The 14,703-nt window shown below is 38.7% G+C and overlaps 3 protein-coding genes across 3 annotated transcripts; 2 read left to right on the top strand and 1 right to left on the bottom strand.

Moving 5' to 3' along the window:
- LOC135162714 (uncharacterized) lies at positions 1-9,010 on the bottom strand. The gene is made up of 2 exons (XM_064121475.1): positions 8,765-9,010; positions 1-7,450 (listed from the first exon to the last, which is right to left on the bottom strand). The coding sequence occupies exons 1-2, from the start codon at positions 8,808-8,810 to the stop codon at positions 1,488-1,490; spliced, it is 6,009 nt and encodes a 2,002-aa protein (XP_063977545.1). The 5' UTR covers positions 8,811-9,010; the 3' UTR covers positions 1-1,487.
- A 155-nt stretch (positions 9,011-9,165) lies between these two features.
- Positions 9,166-11,426, top strand: LOC135162718 (26S proteasome non-ATPase regulatory subunit 9). Its single transcript, XM_064121479.1, has 4 exons — positions 9,166-9,597; positions 9,672-9,771; positions 10,500-10,708; positions 10,826-11,426. Exons 1-4 carry the CDS (start codon positions 9,487-9,489, stop codon positions 11,051-11,053), a joined length of 648 nt encoding a protein of 215 aa, XP_063977549.1. The 5' UTR covers positions 9,166-9,486; the 3' UTR covers positions 11,054-11,426.
- Positions 11,427-11,573: 147 nt separating this feature from the next.
- Positions 11,574-13,926, top strand: LOC135162716 (uncharacterized). Its single transcript, XM_064121477.1, has 4 exons — positions 11,574-11,769; positions 11,879-12,238; positions 12,708-13,017; positions 13,179-13,926. Exons 1-4 carry the CDS (start codon positions 11,725-11,727, stop codon positions 13,490-13,492), a joined length of 1,029 nt encoding a protein of 342 aa, XP_063977547.1. The 5' UTR covers positions 11,574-11,724; the 3' UTR covers positions 13,493-13,926.
- The last annotated feature ends 777 nt before the right edge of the window (positions 13,927-14,703 follow it).

The following is a 14,703-nucleotide window of genomic DNA, read 5'->3' as shown; positions in this document are numbered from 1 at the left end:
TTTTCCTATTAAAATTGTATTTCTCCAATTACTCAAATATCCTTATAATTTACAAAACAATGACATTACTATCAACTTCCTCTCGTGTTTCTTAAATGCTTCTGACGGTTTTTTACATACAATAATGGAAAAATTATGAGAGATACGAACTCAAGCACATCCACATAATGTTCATATCAGTCAACTCGAGAATTATAATTGAATTGAAATGGCTTTAAGTAAAAAAAACAATTGTCAGTGGAAGAGTATAGTTCCTCGTGGTTCCCCATCATCTGGCATCGTCGACTTGTCTTTCCATTTCACTAAACAAAATACTCCCATTCATTCTGTAGACATTCAATAACTAGAATTTTTGCAAAAATTTCAACATTGAGAGGAAAGTCGATGGCTCCATGCGATGATAAAACTGTTTACTCTCAGTCTTCCGTCATTTATCGTAAGATAATTCCGAAGAATAAGTTTGCTTTACTACTCGGGAAATTAAATTCCATATTCGATAAAGGTACACCAAGAACATCATTTAAATTGGAGAACTAATCAGTTTCTGACTGAAATTTGAAAGATTAACCGACGAATATACGACTGAAACCTAGCAGTTGCACAAAGTTATCGATCATTCTCATCAAATTAATAAAAATGAAGATAATAATGGTGACAAAGATAACATTACTATTCGTATTCTGATTTCACAAAATTAATGTTTGATTGAAGTCAATTAATGCCTATATTCGATGTGTGACTGTGTGGAAAATGTATGGGGGTACGAGGAGTTCTAGAAGACCTTTTTTTCACCTGAAATATTCTAACACAAAAAATATCAATTTTTTAAATCGACAATCGACGAAGAACTAGAGGCCTGCGAGTGGATTTTTCTCGTCCAGAGGAATTCTTCGAGTTCCTCTTGCGATCCATTTATTATTCAACAATGCAGAGAAATAACTTTGTTCTATTGTGAAAATATAATTCCATACTGTCGAATTCCAAATGTCAAGGGAATCAACACTATGAAAAAAATAGAATTAAATTCAAGGAATAGTCAAAGTGAGGCAAAAATCTAAATCATGATTAACAAACGCAAAAATGAAACTAGATAGCTGCACGGAATGATTAATCTTTTCTATCAAATGAACGAACATGAAGATTAAATCATAAGATGTGAATTTATTCCCCTGCTTTATTTATACAAATCGAATGATAAATTTTAATTCTTTTCCACTCTCACAAAAAAAGTTTCCAACTGACGTGGGTAAATGTTTTCGTTAAATATTTGATTCTCCGAGATTACCCACGTCTTATCAACCTTCGCCCTCCCACCGACAAATCGAATTTTCCCATGAACACCAACAAAGATAAACGTCAATTAAATTCATTTGCTTTATTAATTAAAATTGGTACCAGTCCTCCTCCTATCCCTAAAACTCTCCAAAAGAGAAACTAAATTTCAACCCCCCCTGAGAATGCCACAAAAATGAAAATTCCTGACCTCTTCAATACTTATTTTTGCCAGACGCTTGAAGTTTTCGCTGATAAACCATGTAAGCAGAAGTGGGTTGACGAGGGACTCTATTCATCATTCTCTCCTTGAAACTCCGTACAGGCGACGTTTTCTTTCCCCTCTTTTCTTTCAAAGTGACGACCTCAAAGGTTGTTGTGCCCCCAGATAGACTAAGAGGTACGAATTCATCATCGATACTCATGGTCTTAGGCTTTTTATTCTTGACATCGAACATGGTTTTCGTAGGCACAAAGACATCATCATTAATCTCCCTCTTCCTCTTGGGCCTCAGAGGTATGTCGGAAAGATTCGAGAGGGTCTCCTCGGGGAGTTGTTCGATCGGTTTCCTGGAGACGACGCTGGGATTCTCTGGCTTTGTGCCTTTCATTTTCTTATGACTCTTTTTAGTTTCTTTGGCGGCCTTGATGCTCTCCTGCTGTCCCTTCGCGGCTGTCAGTGCCTGGTCTCGACCTCGAGTGAACGATGACACCTCAGGTCCATCATCACTATCACTGTCAGCTAATTGCTCCACCTGGACCTTCTTCTTCTTCAATCTTGGGACATCAGATGTAATCTCCAGGTCAACTTCCTTGCTCTTCTTTCTTTTGGTGGATTCATTCGTAGCATTGCTCTGCTCTGAGTTGTTCGACTTCTTCGTCTTCTTCGATTTCTTGTCACTGCTGGACACAGTCACTTCCTCACTCTTATCAGTCAATTTTTCAGAAACACTGTGCTTCTTACCTTTCGACTTTGTTTTCTTCTTCTCTTCCTTATCCTCAGGAAGTACTTGCAAATCACTCCTTCTGGCTGACAACCTCTTCATATTCAGGATTGGCATAGAGTCGTTCAACTTCTCTTTCATCAACAGCCTAGTGTCTGCTAAATCTGGATCGTCCAGGCTCATTGTAAGGTTTACCTTTGATTTCTTTTCTAATTTTGATTCTTTCAAGGAAGCAACTGATTTTGGTAGTTTCGTAGCAATCGCTGAGAACTTGGGGGGACTTGAAACCGATGGTTTTACACTTGTCAGGACCTCTGCAGTCTTCTTCTTATTCTTCTTGGTCGACTCTGATTTTCCTGTCTCAAGAGAACTGTTCCCAGACGTGTCCTCCAGGCTTTCACTGATACTCTTTTTAGTCTCTTTGAGTTTCAACTTTTCATGACCTTTTTTGGTGGGTTTTGGGGGTGAAACGAAGACCTCTTCATCTTCGTCGTCGATCTCCACGGTTTCGTCCTCATGATCTTCCACGTCCTCTTCATTTTCTTCTTCGTTTTCTTCGCTTTCGTCTTCGTCTTCTTCATTGTCTTCTTCCTCTTCCTCATCATCATTGATAAAATCATCGAACTCATCTTCGTCGTCTTCTTCCTCATCAGAACCAGACTCTTCAGAGTCAGACTTACGGAGATCGTCTCCAGGGATACCATCGTCTGAATACTCCTCAACGTCGGCTCCATTCAAGTTGTACTCCTTTTCGATGTCAGAGTTCATGTCAGAATTACTAGTCTCCGAGTCGTCATCGTAAAGCAACGATGAAACAACAACCCTTGACTGCTCGATATCAGAGTCAATGTCTTCATCAGGGTCTGAGTTTGAATTTACCTGGACTTGAGTCGACAGACTGCGTTGTTCATCGACATCTTCAGACTCCTTTTCGTCATCTTCTGCTGATGATGATTCTCCAAGTGTTTGCGGCGAAGGTTTTGGAGATGCCTTGGATCCTTCTCCATTTTGTTTCGATGGAGTTTTGGATTCAATCTGGGATCTTCTCAAAGTGCTTGCAGATTTGCTGAGAGTCTCTTCAACCTCTAGAGCTTCTTCCTCTTTCTCTGATGAATGTGATTTCTCCAGTACCAGAGATTTTCGCGTTTGAAGGCGAGTTTTCGGAGTTTTCTGAGGTTGTTCCGTGTCTTTTTGCTTCGATGGAGTTTTAGATTCGATGGCTGACTTTTTGGGGCTCTTTGTGGATTTGTTGAAAATCTCTTCATCTGCCTCCTCTTCTGATGACAATGATTCCTCGACTGTGAGAGATTTTCGCTTCTGGAGAGTCGTTTTTGGAAACTTCTTGGGTAGATCATCGACACTTGTCTTCACTGGAGTTTTGGGTTTAATCGCTGATTTTTCCACGCTCTTCCTCGACTTGTTCAAAGACACCTCCATCTCTGGAGTTTCTTCCTCTTTCTCCTCTTCTTCTGACGATTTTACAGTTGCCAGTGATTTGCGCTTTTGGGGAGAAATTTTTGGAGACTTCTTAGACAAGTCATTAATACTTTTCTTCACTGGAGTTTTCGATTTAATCAGTGATTTTTCCAAACTCTTCCTAGACTTGTCCAGAGACTTTTCAATCTCTGGAATTTCTTCATCTTCTTCCTCTTGTTCTGATGATGATTTTTCACTTGCCAGAGATTTGCGATTTTGGGATAAAACTTTTGGAGACTTTTTGGATAAAACATCGTCATTTTTCTTCACTGGAGTTTTCGATTTATTCAGTGATTTGTTCAAGCTCTTTCTGGACTGAGTGAGAGACTCGTTAATCCCAGGAGCTTCTTCAACTTCGTCCTCTTCTGCGGATGTCGATTTTCGCTCTTGAGAAGTTTCTTCTGATTCATTAGACTCTTGATCATCTTTTTCTATTGACTGAGTGTTTGATTCGTTCAACGATTTCCTGAGGTTTCTCCATGATTTTTTAAGTGCTTCAAGTTCTGGAGTATTTTCATCATCTTCATCATCATCGTCATCATCCTCCCCTTCTGATAATTCGTCGGCTGCGATAGAATTACCCTTTTGAGGAGAAACTTCCTTTGATATTTCGGAATTTTCACTTTCATCTTGTTTCGATTGTGTCAATGATTTCCTCAAGCTCCTCCTCAATTTATAGAGGGTTCCTTCAACCCCTACGCTTTCTTCATCTCGTGGCTTTTCTAATGTGGATTCTTCCAATGGGAGAGATTTTCGTTTCTGAGGAGAAACTTTGTCATCACCTTCATCTGCTTTCGGCGCATATGATGATCTCCGGAGACTCTTCTGGGATTCATTGAGGGTCTCTTCACCTTCTGAAATTCCTTCATCATTTTTTTGCTCATCTTCATCTTCTTGTGTATTAGCTAACGACGATATCTCGACAGCGAGAGAATTTCGTTGCTGATGAGAAGCTTTTTCATCATCTTGCGATTTCGATTGATTTAATGATCTTCTGAGGCTCCTCTCGCATTTTTTCAGAGTCTCTCCGGTTTTTGAAGTGTCATTACCCTCTAGCGCAGATGTTTCCTCCAAAGATGACTCGATATTCTCACGAGATTCAATCAACTCTTCCTTCGATTTGTTGAATTTCTTGGTGATGTCCTCAGGGTCTTCATCCTCAGAAGAGGATTTTCCATCCTCCTGCTGGACTTTTGTCGGTGTTTTCGAGACCGATAGTGACTTTCTCAAAACATTCTCTGATTTATCTCCCAGTAGAAGCTCTTCATGTTTTTCCAATGAAGACATTTCCTGTTGTTTCACCGGAGTATTAATCTTGCAAAGGGAAACCCGTAACTCTGACTGATTGGCACTCCTCCTAGCTTTATCACTAACATTATCGACCTCTGATGTTTCTTCTTCAACAGCTGCAGAGTTTTCATTTTCCTTCTCCTCACCTTCAGCTCTCCCTTCATTGACTGAATTTCGTAACGCACTTCTTCTCAATGTACTAGCACTCTCAGAAACGTTTGGTGACATCGAGTGCCCATCATGCACTATTCCATTTGATGATGAAATAAGGGTTTCAGAAGGTTTTGAATTCACCTCTCCAGCTTCTGGTTTATTATCGACTTCAATTAATTCATCGCCAGGGGCATCCACTTGAGGGCTTTCCTTGGGATGGTAATCAGATATCTCCATTTCGTCATCACCCACTACATCAACGTCCATAGCTTCATCATCAATTTCTTCTTCCACTGGGTTCTTCGATTTCTCCAATGACTTTCTCACCTCAGAAAGAGGAATACTCTTCCTAGACTTATCAGGGCTCTCTTCCGCTTTAGCGTTCTCACCTTGATCATTATTCCCAGATTTTCCAGTGGACTTTCTCCCTCCAGACAAACTCGCCCTGGATTCAACACTTCCCTCAGGATGCTTCCCCTGACTGTCGACATCCGACTTCCTCTTCGACTCATTAAAATTTTCTTCAAAATTAATAATCCCTGATTCAAACCGATAAATCAGATCTCTGGATTTATTTAATTCATCCTCAACATCTGAATTCACAGATTCCTCTTCGGCTGGATGTTGCGACTTCCTCAAGGATTTCCTCGTACCTTTCCTCGATTTTTCACCGAGTTCATCAACATCGTCACCAGTAGAATGATTCAACGACTTACCAGACTTTCTCTGCAAGTTCTTGTTCTCCTCACCCCCATGGTCAAGACTACCCTTATGCCCAGCGGAGCTCTGCTTTCTCTTCTGAATGATAACAGTATCATCAGAATCGTAGTTGAAATTCTTTTTGGTCTTCTCATCAAGTTCATTCTCATCAGCAGACCATCCGACAAGTACTATATCAGACCCAGTATCGCTCTTATCCTCATCCTCGATGTCAACAGGAGACTTGGATCCTCCACTCTTCCAATTGTCAGCTGGTATGTCCTTGAATAAATCCTTGAGTTCAGCCTCGACCTGATCCTCCACCTGTTCAACTTCCTTAAAATTTTCCTCGATAATTTCAGGCTTCGAATCCACCCCAGGTGAATCGCCCTCAGGAGTCTGTGATTTACATGGAGATATCTCGTTACTTCCAGCATCAGCAATGATGATCTCATCGTGATTCAGGCCTTTATTGGTGGATTTATCATCCCTGAATACCTCGACAGGTGCCTCGTCAGTGTCGGTATCATCGATGAAAATTATTGAGTCCTCCTTTTCCTCCAGTCCTTTTTTTTCGGAGACATCCGGCTCAAGTGTGATGACTTTTTCCAGCGCCATTGACGGAGATTTTGACTTTGACAGTTGATCATCGATATTGGAACGTGAATCCACTTCCAGACGCTCTAGAACAGTTGAACTCAGGGACTTGCGGTCTCCACCGGTGGCCTTAAAGAGCTTCGAAGAATGATCCCGAGTGGACTTGGGGGTCTTCTCATTCTCTTTATTCCCCGGACTCGCCTTAACGTGGGCTTTCTCCACTAGGACCTTGGGGATATCGTTGAGGGTATTGCCACTGGCATTATCCATCAGCTTTTGACGAGTGTCTGCAGAATCCTGCGGAGCTCGGGAAGTGGTAGAAGTGATTAACGCCTCGTGGAGAGCTTTTATGGGCTGTTCATTCTTGTGCATCAAGGTTGGGGTCGACTTCTGGAGCACTGGGGTTTTCGGAGATGGAGCCGAGAGCTTGGAGGGAGAGGACTGCGTCAGAAAGACATCGTCGTCCTCATGAGGAACATCTTTCTCATGCTTTTGGATTTCTTCAAGAACTGGAAGTTCTGAGGGCTGCATCGAGGCACGTCCTTTGCGGGTGTGGAGGGGGGTCGAGGGTGTCATTGGAGCACGCTCATCAGTTGCCTCCGGATCCACAGAGGAGGCACGAGTTCGACGAGTAAGGCGAACCATTGGTGAAATTGTCTTTGATTCAGACCCTGCTCTAATGGTTCGTCTCAATCTAGCTTTGGTAGGTGTTTCAATGCCCGAGAGTGCCAACGAACTCCTCCTGGTAGTTCTCCTCTTCGCCTCACTGCCGGTATCGCTCTCAGTAGCTTCAGAGACATCAGAAGTGGTCGATGTCTTCCTGGATCTCAAATTCCTCACCGACTCAGCATGAGCTGACTCCAATGTCGGTGTTATACGTCTCTTCGCTCTAGTCGATGGCCCAACATCACTCGTCACAGGTTCCGGCGATGAATCATCTTTTGTCGTGGCCCTCCTTCGGGTGCTACGACGCAGGGGGGAATCGGTTACTGAGGAAGCTGTTGCTCGTGTTCTTCGCCCTAAGATCAGAATATTATAGTCATATCATTTGTTACAGTGAGAAACACAAGGGCGACTGGGTGAGAAGTCAACTCATGGCGATGTACCATTTCGTTGACAAATTGTGTTTTTAAATAAATGAGCGGGGGGACAACACCTTTATATTTATATTGTTGCAGAGGTAATGAAAATTGTTTTACAAAATACGGGCTCATTTGCTCCCAGGGATAGGACCGCTTGCATGTAATGAATTATAAATTTATTTTCACTGATTCTAAATGAGGAGCATTGAAAATTTTTCTGGCTGGTTTAATTTCGGAGGGAAACAATATTGGAGTATCTACAAACGGCACACACTGACATTCAGCGAAAATTTGGATGTGATTAAAGGCATTTAAAAACGCACAGTTTTTTCAAAAAAATCGAAAAAATCAAAAACCTTTCAGCGAATATAATTTCGTTTCTCCTTTATGAATGGACCCTAGCAAACAAAAAATCTCAATCAGGCAATTTTTAATTATTTTATGAAGAACTTAAGTTACCGGAGATGGGTTGTGATTAACCTCGTCCATTTCTATTGAAAACGATGGAATTCTATTTTAATACGAAGGAATATGAATCCAACGACATTTATTCCATAAAATCAACGATTTTTTTCTCTACAGTAGAAATGTGAAAAACATCACGCGAAAAATATCAATAAAAAATGTCTCAATGGAATAACGTGTATGAAAAAGAGAATTCTATCCATTTACTCTATAAAATATTTTTGTTGAAAATTTCTATTGTTTGAAAAATACATAGAAAGCCTGAAAAAGACATGACCAAAAAGGAATAATGAATCCATTACAATTTTGGGGTAGTTCTCCTAGATGTCCTATAGAATTTTTGGTTACCCGTGGAATTCATAATAATTCGCTCATTCATACTAATTTGAAAAGTAGTATATTTTTTTTTTTTTGACCGAAAACCATTTTCTATTGGAAAACTTCCCAATAGAATTTTTTACTCAGTAAAAATGCTGAAGTTAATCATTTTCAGTGGAAAGCTCGTCGTGAGTAGTTAAATGGTGATCAAAATATTCTTTAAAAATTTCAGTGTAAAAAAAGTGACGAATGCAAAACAAAACAGTAAAATGGAAAAGGCAACGAAATAAAAAAACGCCAAAAAATGTCAACCTATAAAAAGTACTTGAAGTCCAAAAAGCATTGGCGATGGACGATTGCATTGCTTAGAAGGCATTAGCTCTGATGAACAACCTCAACGACAAATATCAGCAGATAAAAAATAGAACAAGGAAAAACCGTTACAGCCAAAACGAACACAACCCTTACCTCTGGGCTCGAATTCATCGTCGGATTCCTTGGTACTTCGTGGCATTCTTCAATCCTCTCTCAACCACATCTATCACAATGGCTATCTTTTGTTAATTGATCGTTTTTATTTAGAAAACCGAACGGGAAAAAAATTTGCCTTATCGAAAAAACACGTGTTGCCTGCTTTGGGGGGAACTACAACGCTGAGTTGTTAGTTGAACACCGGTGTCTCTTGCGCAGTTCCCGACCTGAGGGTCAATTCCCAGAAATCGAGAAACCGAAATCCCCCAGTCCGGAAGTCAAAACTGAGAAATAGAAAGTGGCGTCACCTAACGATAGAAGATAAATATCGAAATATACCGAGACAAAGAGGATAGGGGGGGCTCCGTTTGTGCTTTTTCAACTGTACAAATGATGAACAGTAGAGAAAATTTTCAAACGTTGAGAGAGCACCGGTGTATAGGGATCCAATTGTCGAGACAATAATGTGGCTGTACATGTGGACCCAGCGCCACATGTACCTTTTTGTCTCGCCCCAGCTTACCTTTTTGTCTCGACAGTTGAATCCCTACATAATGGTGCTCTTATCGTTTGAAAATTTTCTGTACAGTTGATCATTTGTACAGTTGAGAAAGTACAAACGGAGCCCCCCCGATCAAACAAATCTTGAACCAAACAGAAACATTTGCCTTTCATTCGGATGAGTTCATCATCTGGCAGAGACAAAAAACAGCCAAAAAATGGTAGTTGACATGGAGCTGGAAGAAGCTAAAACGAGAGTATTGAATCTGATGAAAGAGAAGGATAAAATTGAGGGTGAATTGACGGAGTTAAAGGGTATCTTGGACAAGGTGAGTGATTTACAAGAATTGGTTATGTTTGCACTTATATCATGACGAATGACAAATGGTTGATTGAATTTCAGAATCATGTAGGGATGTTAGAGGCCCTGGTGGACTCTGAGGGTTACCCTAGAGCTGACATCGATGTCTACCAAGTAAGACACGCACGAGCCAAGATAATCTGTTAGTAAACAATGCAATTTAATCATTTAAGCTACTCTGAGAGAAAAATTTAGTCAAATGGAACGATTATTTTATGACTTAATTACTCGGTCTTGTTCAATAGTGCCAATGAAGTAATTCACTGATGTAACGACATACGTTGGCACTTTTAGAGGATTGTGTGAATAACCTATACTTCAATTGTTCATTCTGAGGGCTCTAAACATGAATCTCATGCTTCGATCAATGAATGTTTGAATCTATCGTATATCGGTTCGTATTCCCCGACTATTTCATTGGATTTTAATAGTTATTCAAATGTATCGCCTTCCATTGATCTGAAAAGTTATTGTTGGCGATATCAATGGAATCGCATGCAATAAAATATTTTTAATGGAGTAATGGTCCATTTTCAACGGAATATTTCATGATCTATGCTCTATTATGCACTCACCGTGAAAATGAAAAATTAAAACGTTGAAGCAATAGAATTCTACTTTTATGCGAGAGAATATGCATCCAATGAAATATATTTCGTAAAGGTTACTATGTTTTCTCTCAGTGTAACCATTTTCTCTGATGCTACTTTGTCCTCAAATATCCTCTTTCGACACTGTGTCACAAAATAATAAATAACGTAGTTGTAATTACCAACTCATCTTTTATTTTAGAATGACTTATCTACTTCTCTAACAGCCCCTGCAGCTGGCAAAAAATTTAAATGAATAACCATTAACCAACGTCCCCAGGTCTTCAGAATGATTACAAAGCCCTGATGAAGAGGATTGAAGCAGGACTAACCGAGATACATTCAGTGGGAAAGGCATGCCCACCAGAAACCTCATCATCTTCATCCCCTCGTTCTGTATCTACAACTCCTGTCCAGGACACTTTATCACCAGGCGAGCCCTTCCTCAGGGTGAATCTGGTGTCAGAGGGATCGCCGGCTGAACAAGCTGTAATTTCCTTCTATTCGTCCATTTTTCAACTACAAATTGCATTTTTATTTTATAACGTTTTTCTATTTATTTAATACGACAAAATGTAATGGTTCTATTCTTGGTTTTTGCACTAGGGACTGCGTATCAATGACCTCGTCACCGAATTTGGATCCATCAACTTTCAAAACTTCGGATCCCTCAAGGATATTGGAGATCTTGTCGCTCACAGTCTCAACAAATCTGTAATTGTTAAAGTCAAACGCAGGAGTGATTACGTAGTGTTAACACTTGTGCCAAAGCCGTGGACGGGCAAGGGACTCCTGGGGTGCAATATAATACCTCTGGAGAATGTGGAGAGATAAATAATAATTATGGAAACGAAAACTATTCAATATTTATCTATTGTATTATCAATTATCTATTATGATTAGGATTAAAGCAATGATGATAGAGAGGAAAATTATTCAATATTTCTCGTTAGCTGGAGGAACCACAACTTTTTGTCGTTTAAAAATGCTTCTCATAGATTTTAGTTGGAAATATATCGCCTCCAAATCCCCTTGTAGTGAAAAGAACAAAAAATTGCCCATTTTTTTTCTAAAATTCTTCGTTATTTTTCAAACAACCGATTCAATCAGATGAACAATAATCTGATTCATTTAGATTCTGAGAGAATTGTGTGTAAGAATTTGTAGACTCAATTTTTTAAGCAATAAAATACCCAATTGCAAATTATTTGATGTTGATATTCAGTTACTTACTCTAAATATGAATTTTTTATGCGGATTCTTTATTGAAAAAACGTAACAAATGTCATCTTATTTTCTACTCTGAAACTCTGGCTGATGAGCCATTGTCCGAACCTGTAGATGAAAATGAAACACATGTTTTTGTGAGGTTAAGTACACGTTCATGGTTGTATGCTACCGAATTTGTAAATAAAATTGCTGAGTGAGTTCTGTGTAGATTTTATACCTCTTATTCAACCCATCATAATACCAAAAAATAAATTAATCATTATTGTAAATAAACAATGTGGTTGACAGAATCTACTGCTTTATTTCGCCAGCTTCAAGGGGTAAATTACGTTGAACTTCACTCTTTCCACAAGGGACTATGAAATTTCTGTCTTCTTTCTCGTTGAATACACAGCAATGACAGTAATACAAAAATTTTTTGTTTTTCAGAGATGTCGTTCTCAAATCATCAACAAATTGAAATTCTCCTCTGCGTCGAAGTGCTACTCACCTCGCAAAAGCTCATCGACATTCAGCGAAGAGGAAGAGACTGTGATAGTAGATACGATAAATAAATGTGAAGTTAGTGATTTCGCGAAATACGATATAAAAGAGGGACCCTTGAAGAGGCTATTGGCACAGAGAGCGAAGCATGGGACCTTTCGGGACTTTAATGATGTCCTCATGACCCTGGATATATCGTCGTTGGTGAAATTTTGCACATCAATCTTAAATGGTGGAAAACAAGTTAGAAGTACTAAGGGGAACTCTCCGAAGAGTATTGTAACTCCCGCGGTAACATCTCCAATGGTAGGTATTCTGATAGCATTTTTAATCATATAGTTTTTTTGCTGCTTCTATTTGTCACCAAATGATTTTGCGGAAACGTTTCCTACTTTTTTCTCGAGAAAGTCACATAAAATTTCAACAAAATATTTATCGCTAATATTAATATCATTATTCGCAGTATTCTTTGAGATTTTTTATCTTTTATTTTTTTTAAATTAAGGTCAATGAGAAAGGTATAATGAATTTTTTTGTGCAATTCTTATTGTTATGGAAAAAAAAATCGAAAAATATTTCCCATTGAATGAATTCTCTAGAAAAATTTTGACTTTGACTAGAGCTTTAACATTAATAGAACGTCACTTATAACAACTATAACTTCGCGGACCATGAAACATGAAATTTGTCGTAAAAAAACAATATTTATTAGAAAAATTATAAGAAATGTTCACGAATTACTTCAAAAAATTTCAATAATGTCAATTTTTATTAGGCAATTAAAAGTATTTTGGGCGTCCACGTTTGGGGAAATGCAGTCAGTTGGGCTCTACTGGAGCCCGATGGCCAAATCAATGAATGGCATTTCGAACAATTGAATTTATCGAAAATGAATATTATATCGTTAGTGAGTCTGATAACCGAGCTGACTCTACGTATGCCACACGCTGACGCCTACGTGATGGAGGCAGATGGCTACGCAGCTCTGGGAAAATTAAAACCGGCCACCTACTTCATTCATCTACAGCGACAGCAGATCATTGCCATGATCATCAGTGGGATTGGGATGAGAAGACATCTAACAAGTGATATTTCCCCCAATTTTCATATAAATTTAATTACGTAAAATTAGACATAAATTATGATGTGTCCTTAAATTCCTTTCAGTAATTAAATCCGAACAATTAATTATGGTTTCATCAACTTTTGAGAGACTTTGAAGAAATGTTTTACGGTTTTTTTTTAGATAAAGAGGAAATTTGCACGGGGAACTTTTACATGATGCAAGCTCGATCACCAGCAAAAATGTTCAATCTCATTTTGGGAAGTGAAATGGTTTCTGCAAAGGCCATCATCTCGAAAATCATCTTTGAACAGCAAGTGATGTACATGCCTCAACTACCTCCGATAATCATCAACCCCAGGATCGTCACCACGTACAATTCCTACGATATTGCTACCCGCGAGCAAATGCACTCGGTTCTACTACTGACTTTAGCATTTTACAATCAGATTTATGTGCAAAAGAATAGTACGCTCGAAGCACAATCGTCTGCATGACATGTTTAGCCTAGGGAAATGTTTCTGGTCAAAATAATCCTAAACGATTTACTCATGTCAGGGATAACTTCAAAAATCTTATGAATTGGATTGTATCAGCTCCAAAAATGAAAGCTAAATGAAATAAATAAGAGAAAAATAAGATAGTTAAAGTAATTGTGTTTTATTCATTAAATGGCCAGTATCTGAAAAAAACAATGCTGTTGAGAACAAAAGTTATCAGCACAAAGTTAGAAAATGGAATTTTACCCACAAATCCCACACCATTCACGAATTCCAAATAATTTTGACATGCGGTTTCTATGTTATCTCAAACGAGAGTAACAATAAATAATTTGATCGGTTATTTTCAGGTCCATTCATTTATTATATGTCAACTTTGATTACACTATCTAGTTTTTTATTTCATATACTTATTATTAATCTCGCTTCGCTTCTCGAATAAACCCCCCCCCCCCCCGAGCTCAGTTGACTACGCCACATAATCACGACGAATAAACGATCACCTCACGAATATTTGTCATGGTCAAATGAATTTCATTAATTATCGGACATCAGAGGGTGTTGATAAAGCCGTGAGCAGCGTATCCGAGTAGCGCCAGCCATACAATATTAATCAGTAATTGGCCATTACATAATTTCTCCACCTCTATTACATATTTCAATAATTCACTTCGTGTTTCACAGATAATCAAGGTTTTTTTTTCTTCTCAATAATAACGAACAACTTAAGGACTAGAATTAAATTATCAATTAACAGTGTCCAACGGCAATGTAACACACCACTGGTGTTATCCAACACAAATTCCATCACTTAATGTTTATAATTTTTGGATATTCTCGATTGATATGAAATTTCCAAAGCTTTGAGGCAGGCCAGCTGCACCGATAGCTCTGTTTCATTATAAATTTTTTGTGGATCTATTGATTCACATTTTGAGTTTCATCAATCGGAACGAAATGATGAGGTTGTTATCAGGCTTTGATTGAAAGATGGAGTTTGACAAAACAAGGAGAACCTTTTTCCATCTATTCCAGCTGATTTAAATACACATAACGATCATCTATTGATTGCGCAAAGCGACGGGTGCATATGTCTATCAATGAATTTTAATCATGAAAAATATTCACTTCCATTGATTATTTTTGTAATTCCTTTGGACGAATATAAGAACCTCACTTTTGAGATATATTCTACAAATTAAGTACTA

The sequence above is a fragment of the Diachasmimorpha longicaudata genome, chromosome 5 (genome assembly GCF_034640455.1).
Source record: "Diachasmimorpha longicaudata isolate KC_UGA_2023 chromosome 5, iyDiaLong2, whole genome shotgun sequence".
NCBI classification, from domain to species: Eukaryota; Metazoa; Arthropoda; class Insecta; order Hymenoptera; family Braconidae; genus Diachasmimorpha; species Diachasmimorpha longicaudata.
This window is presented reverse-complemented; position numbering and strand designations above follow the sequence as displayed.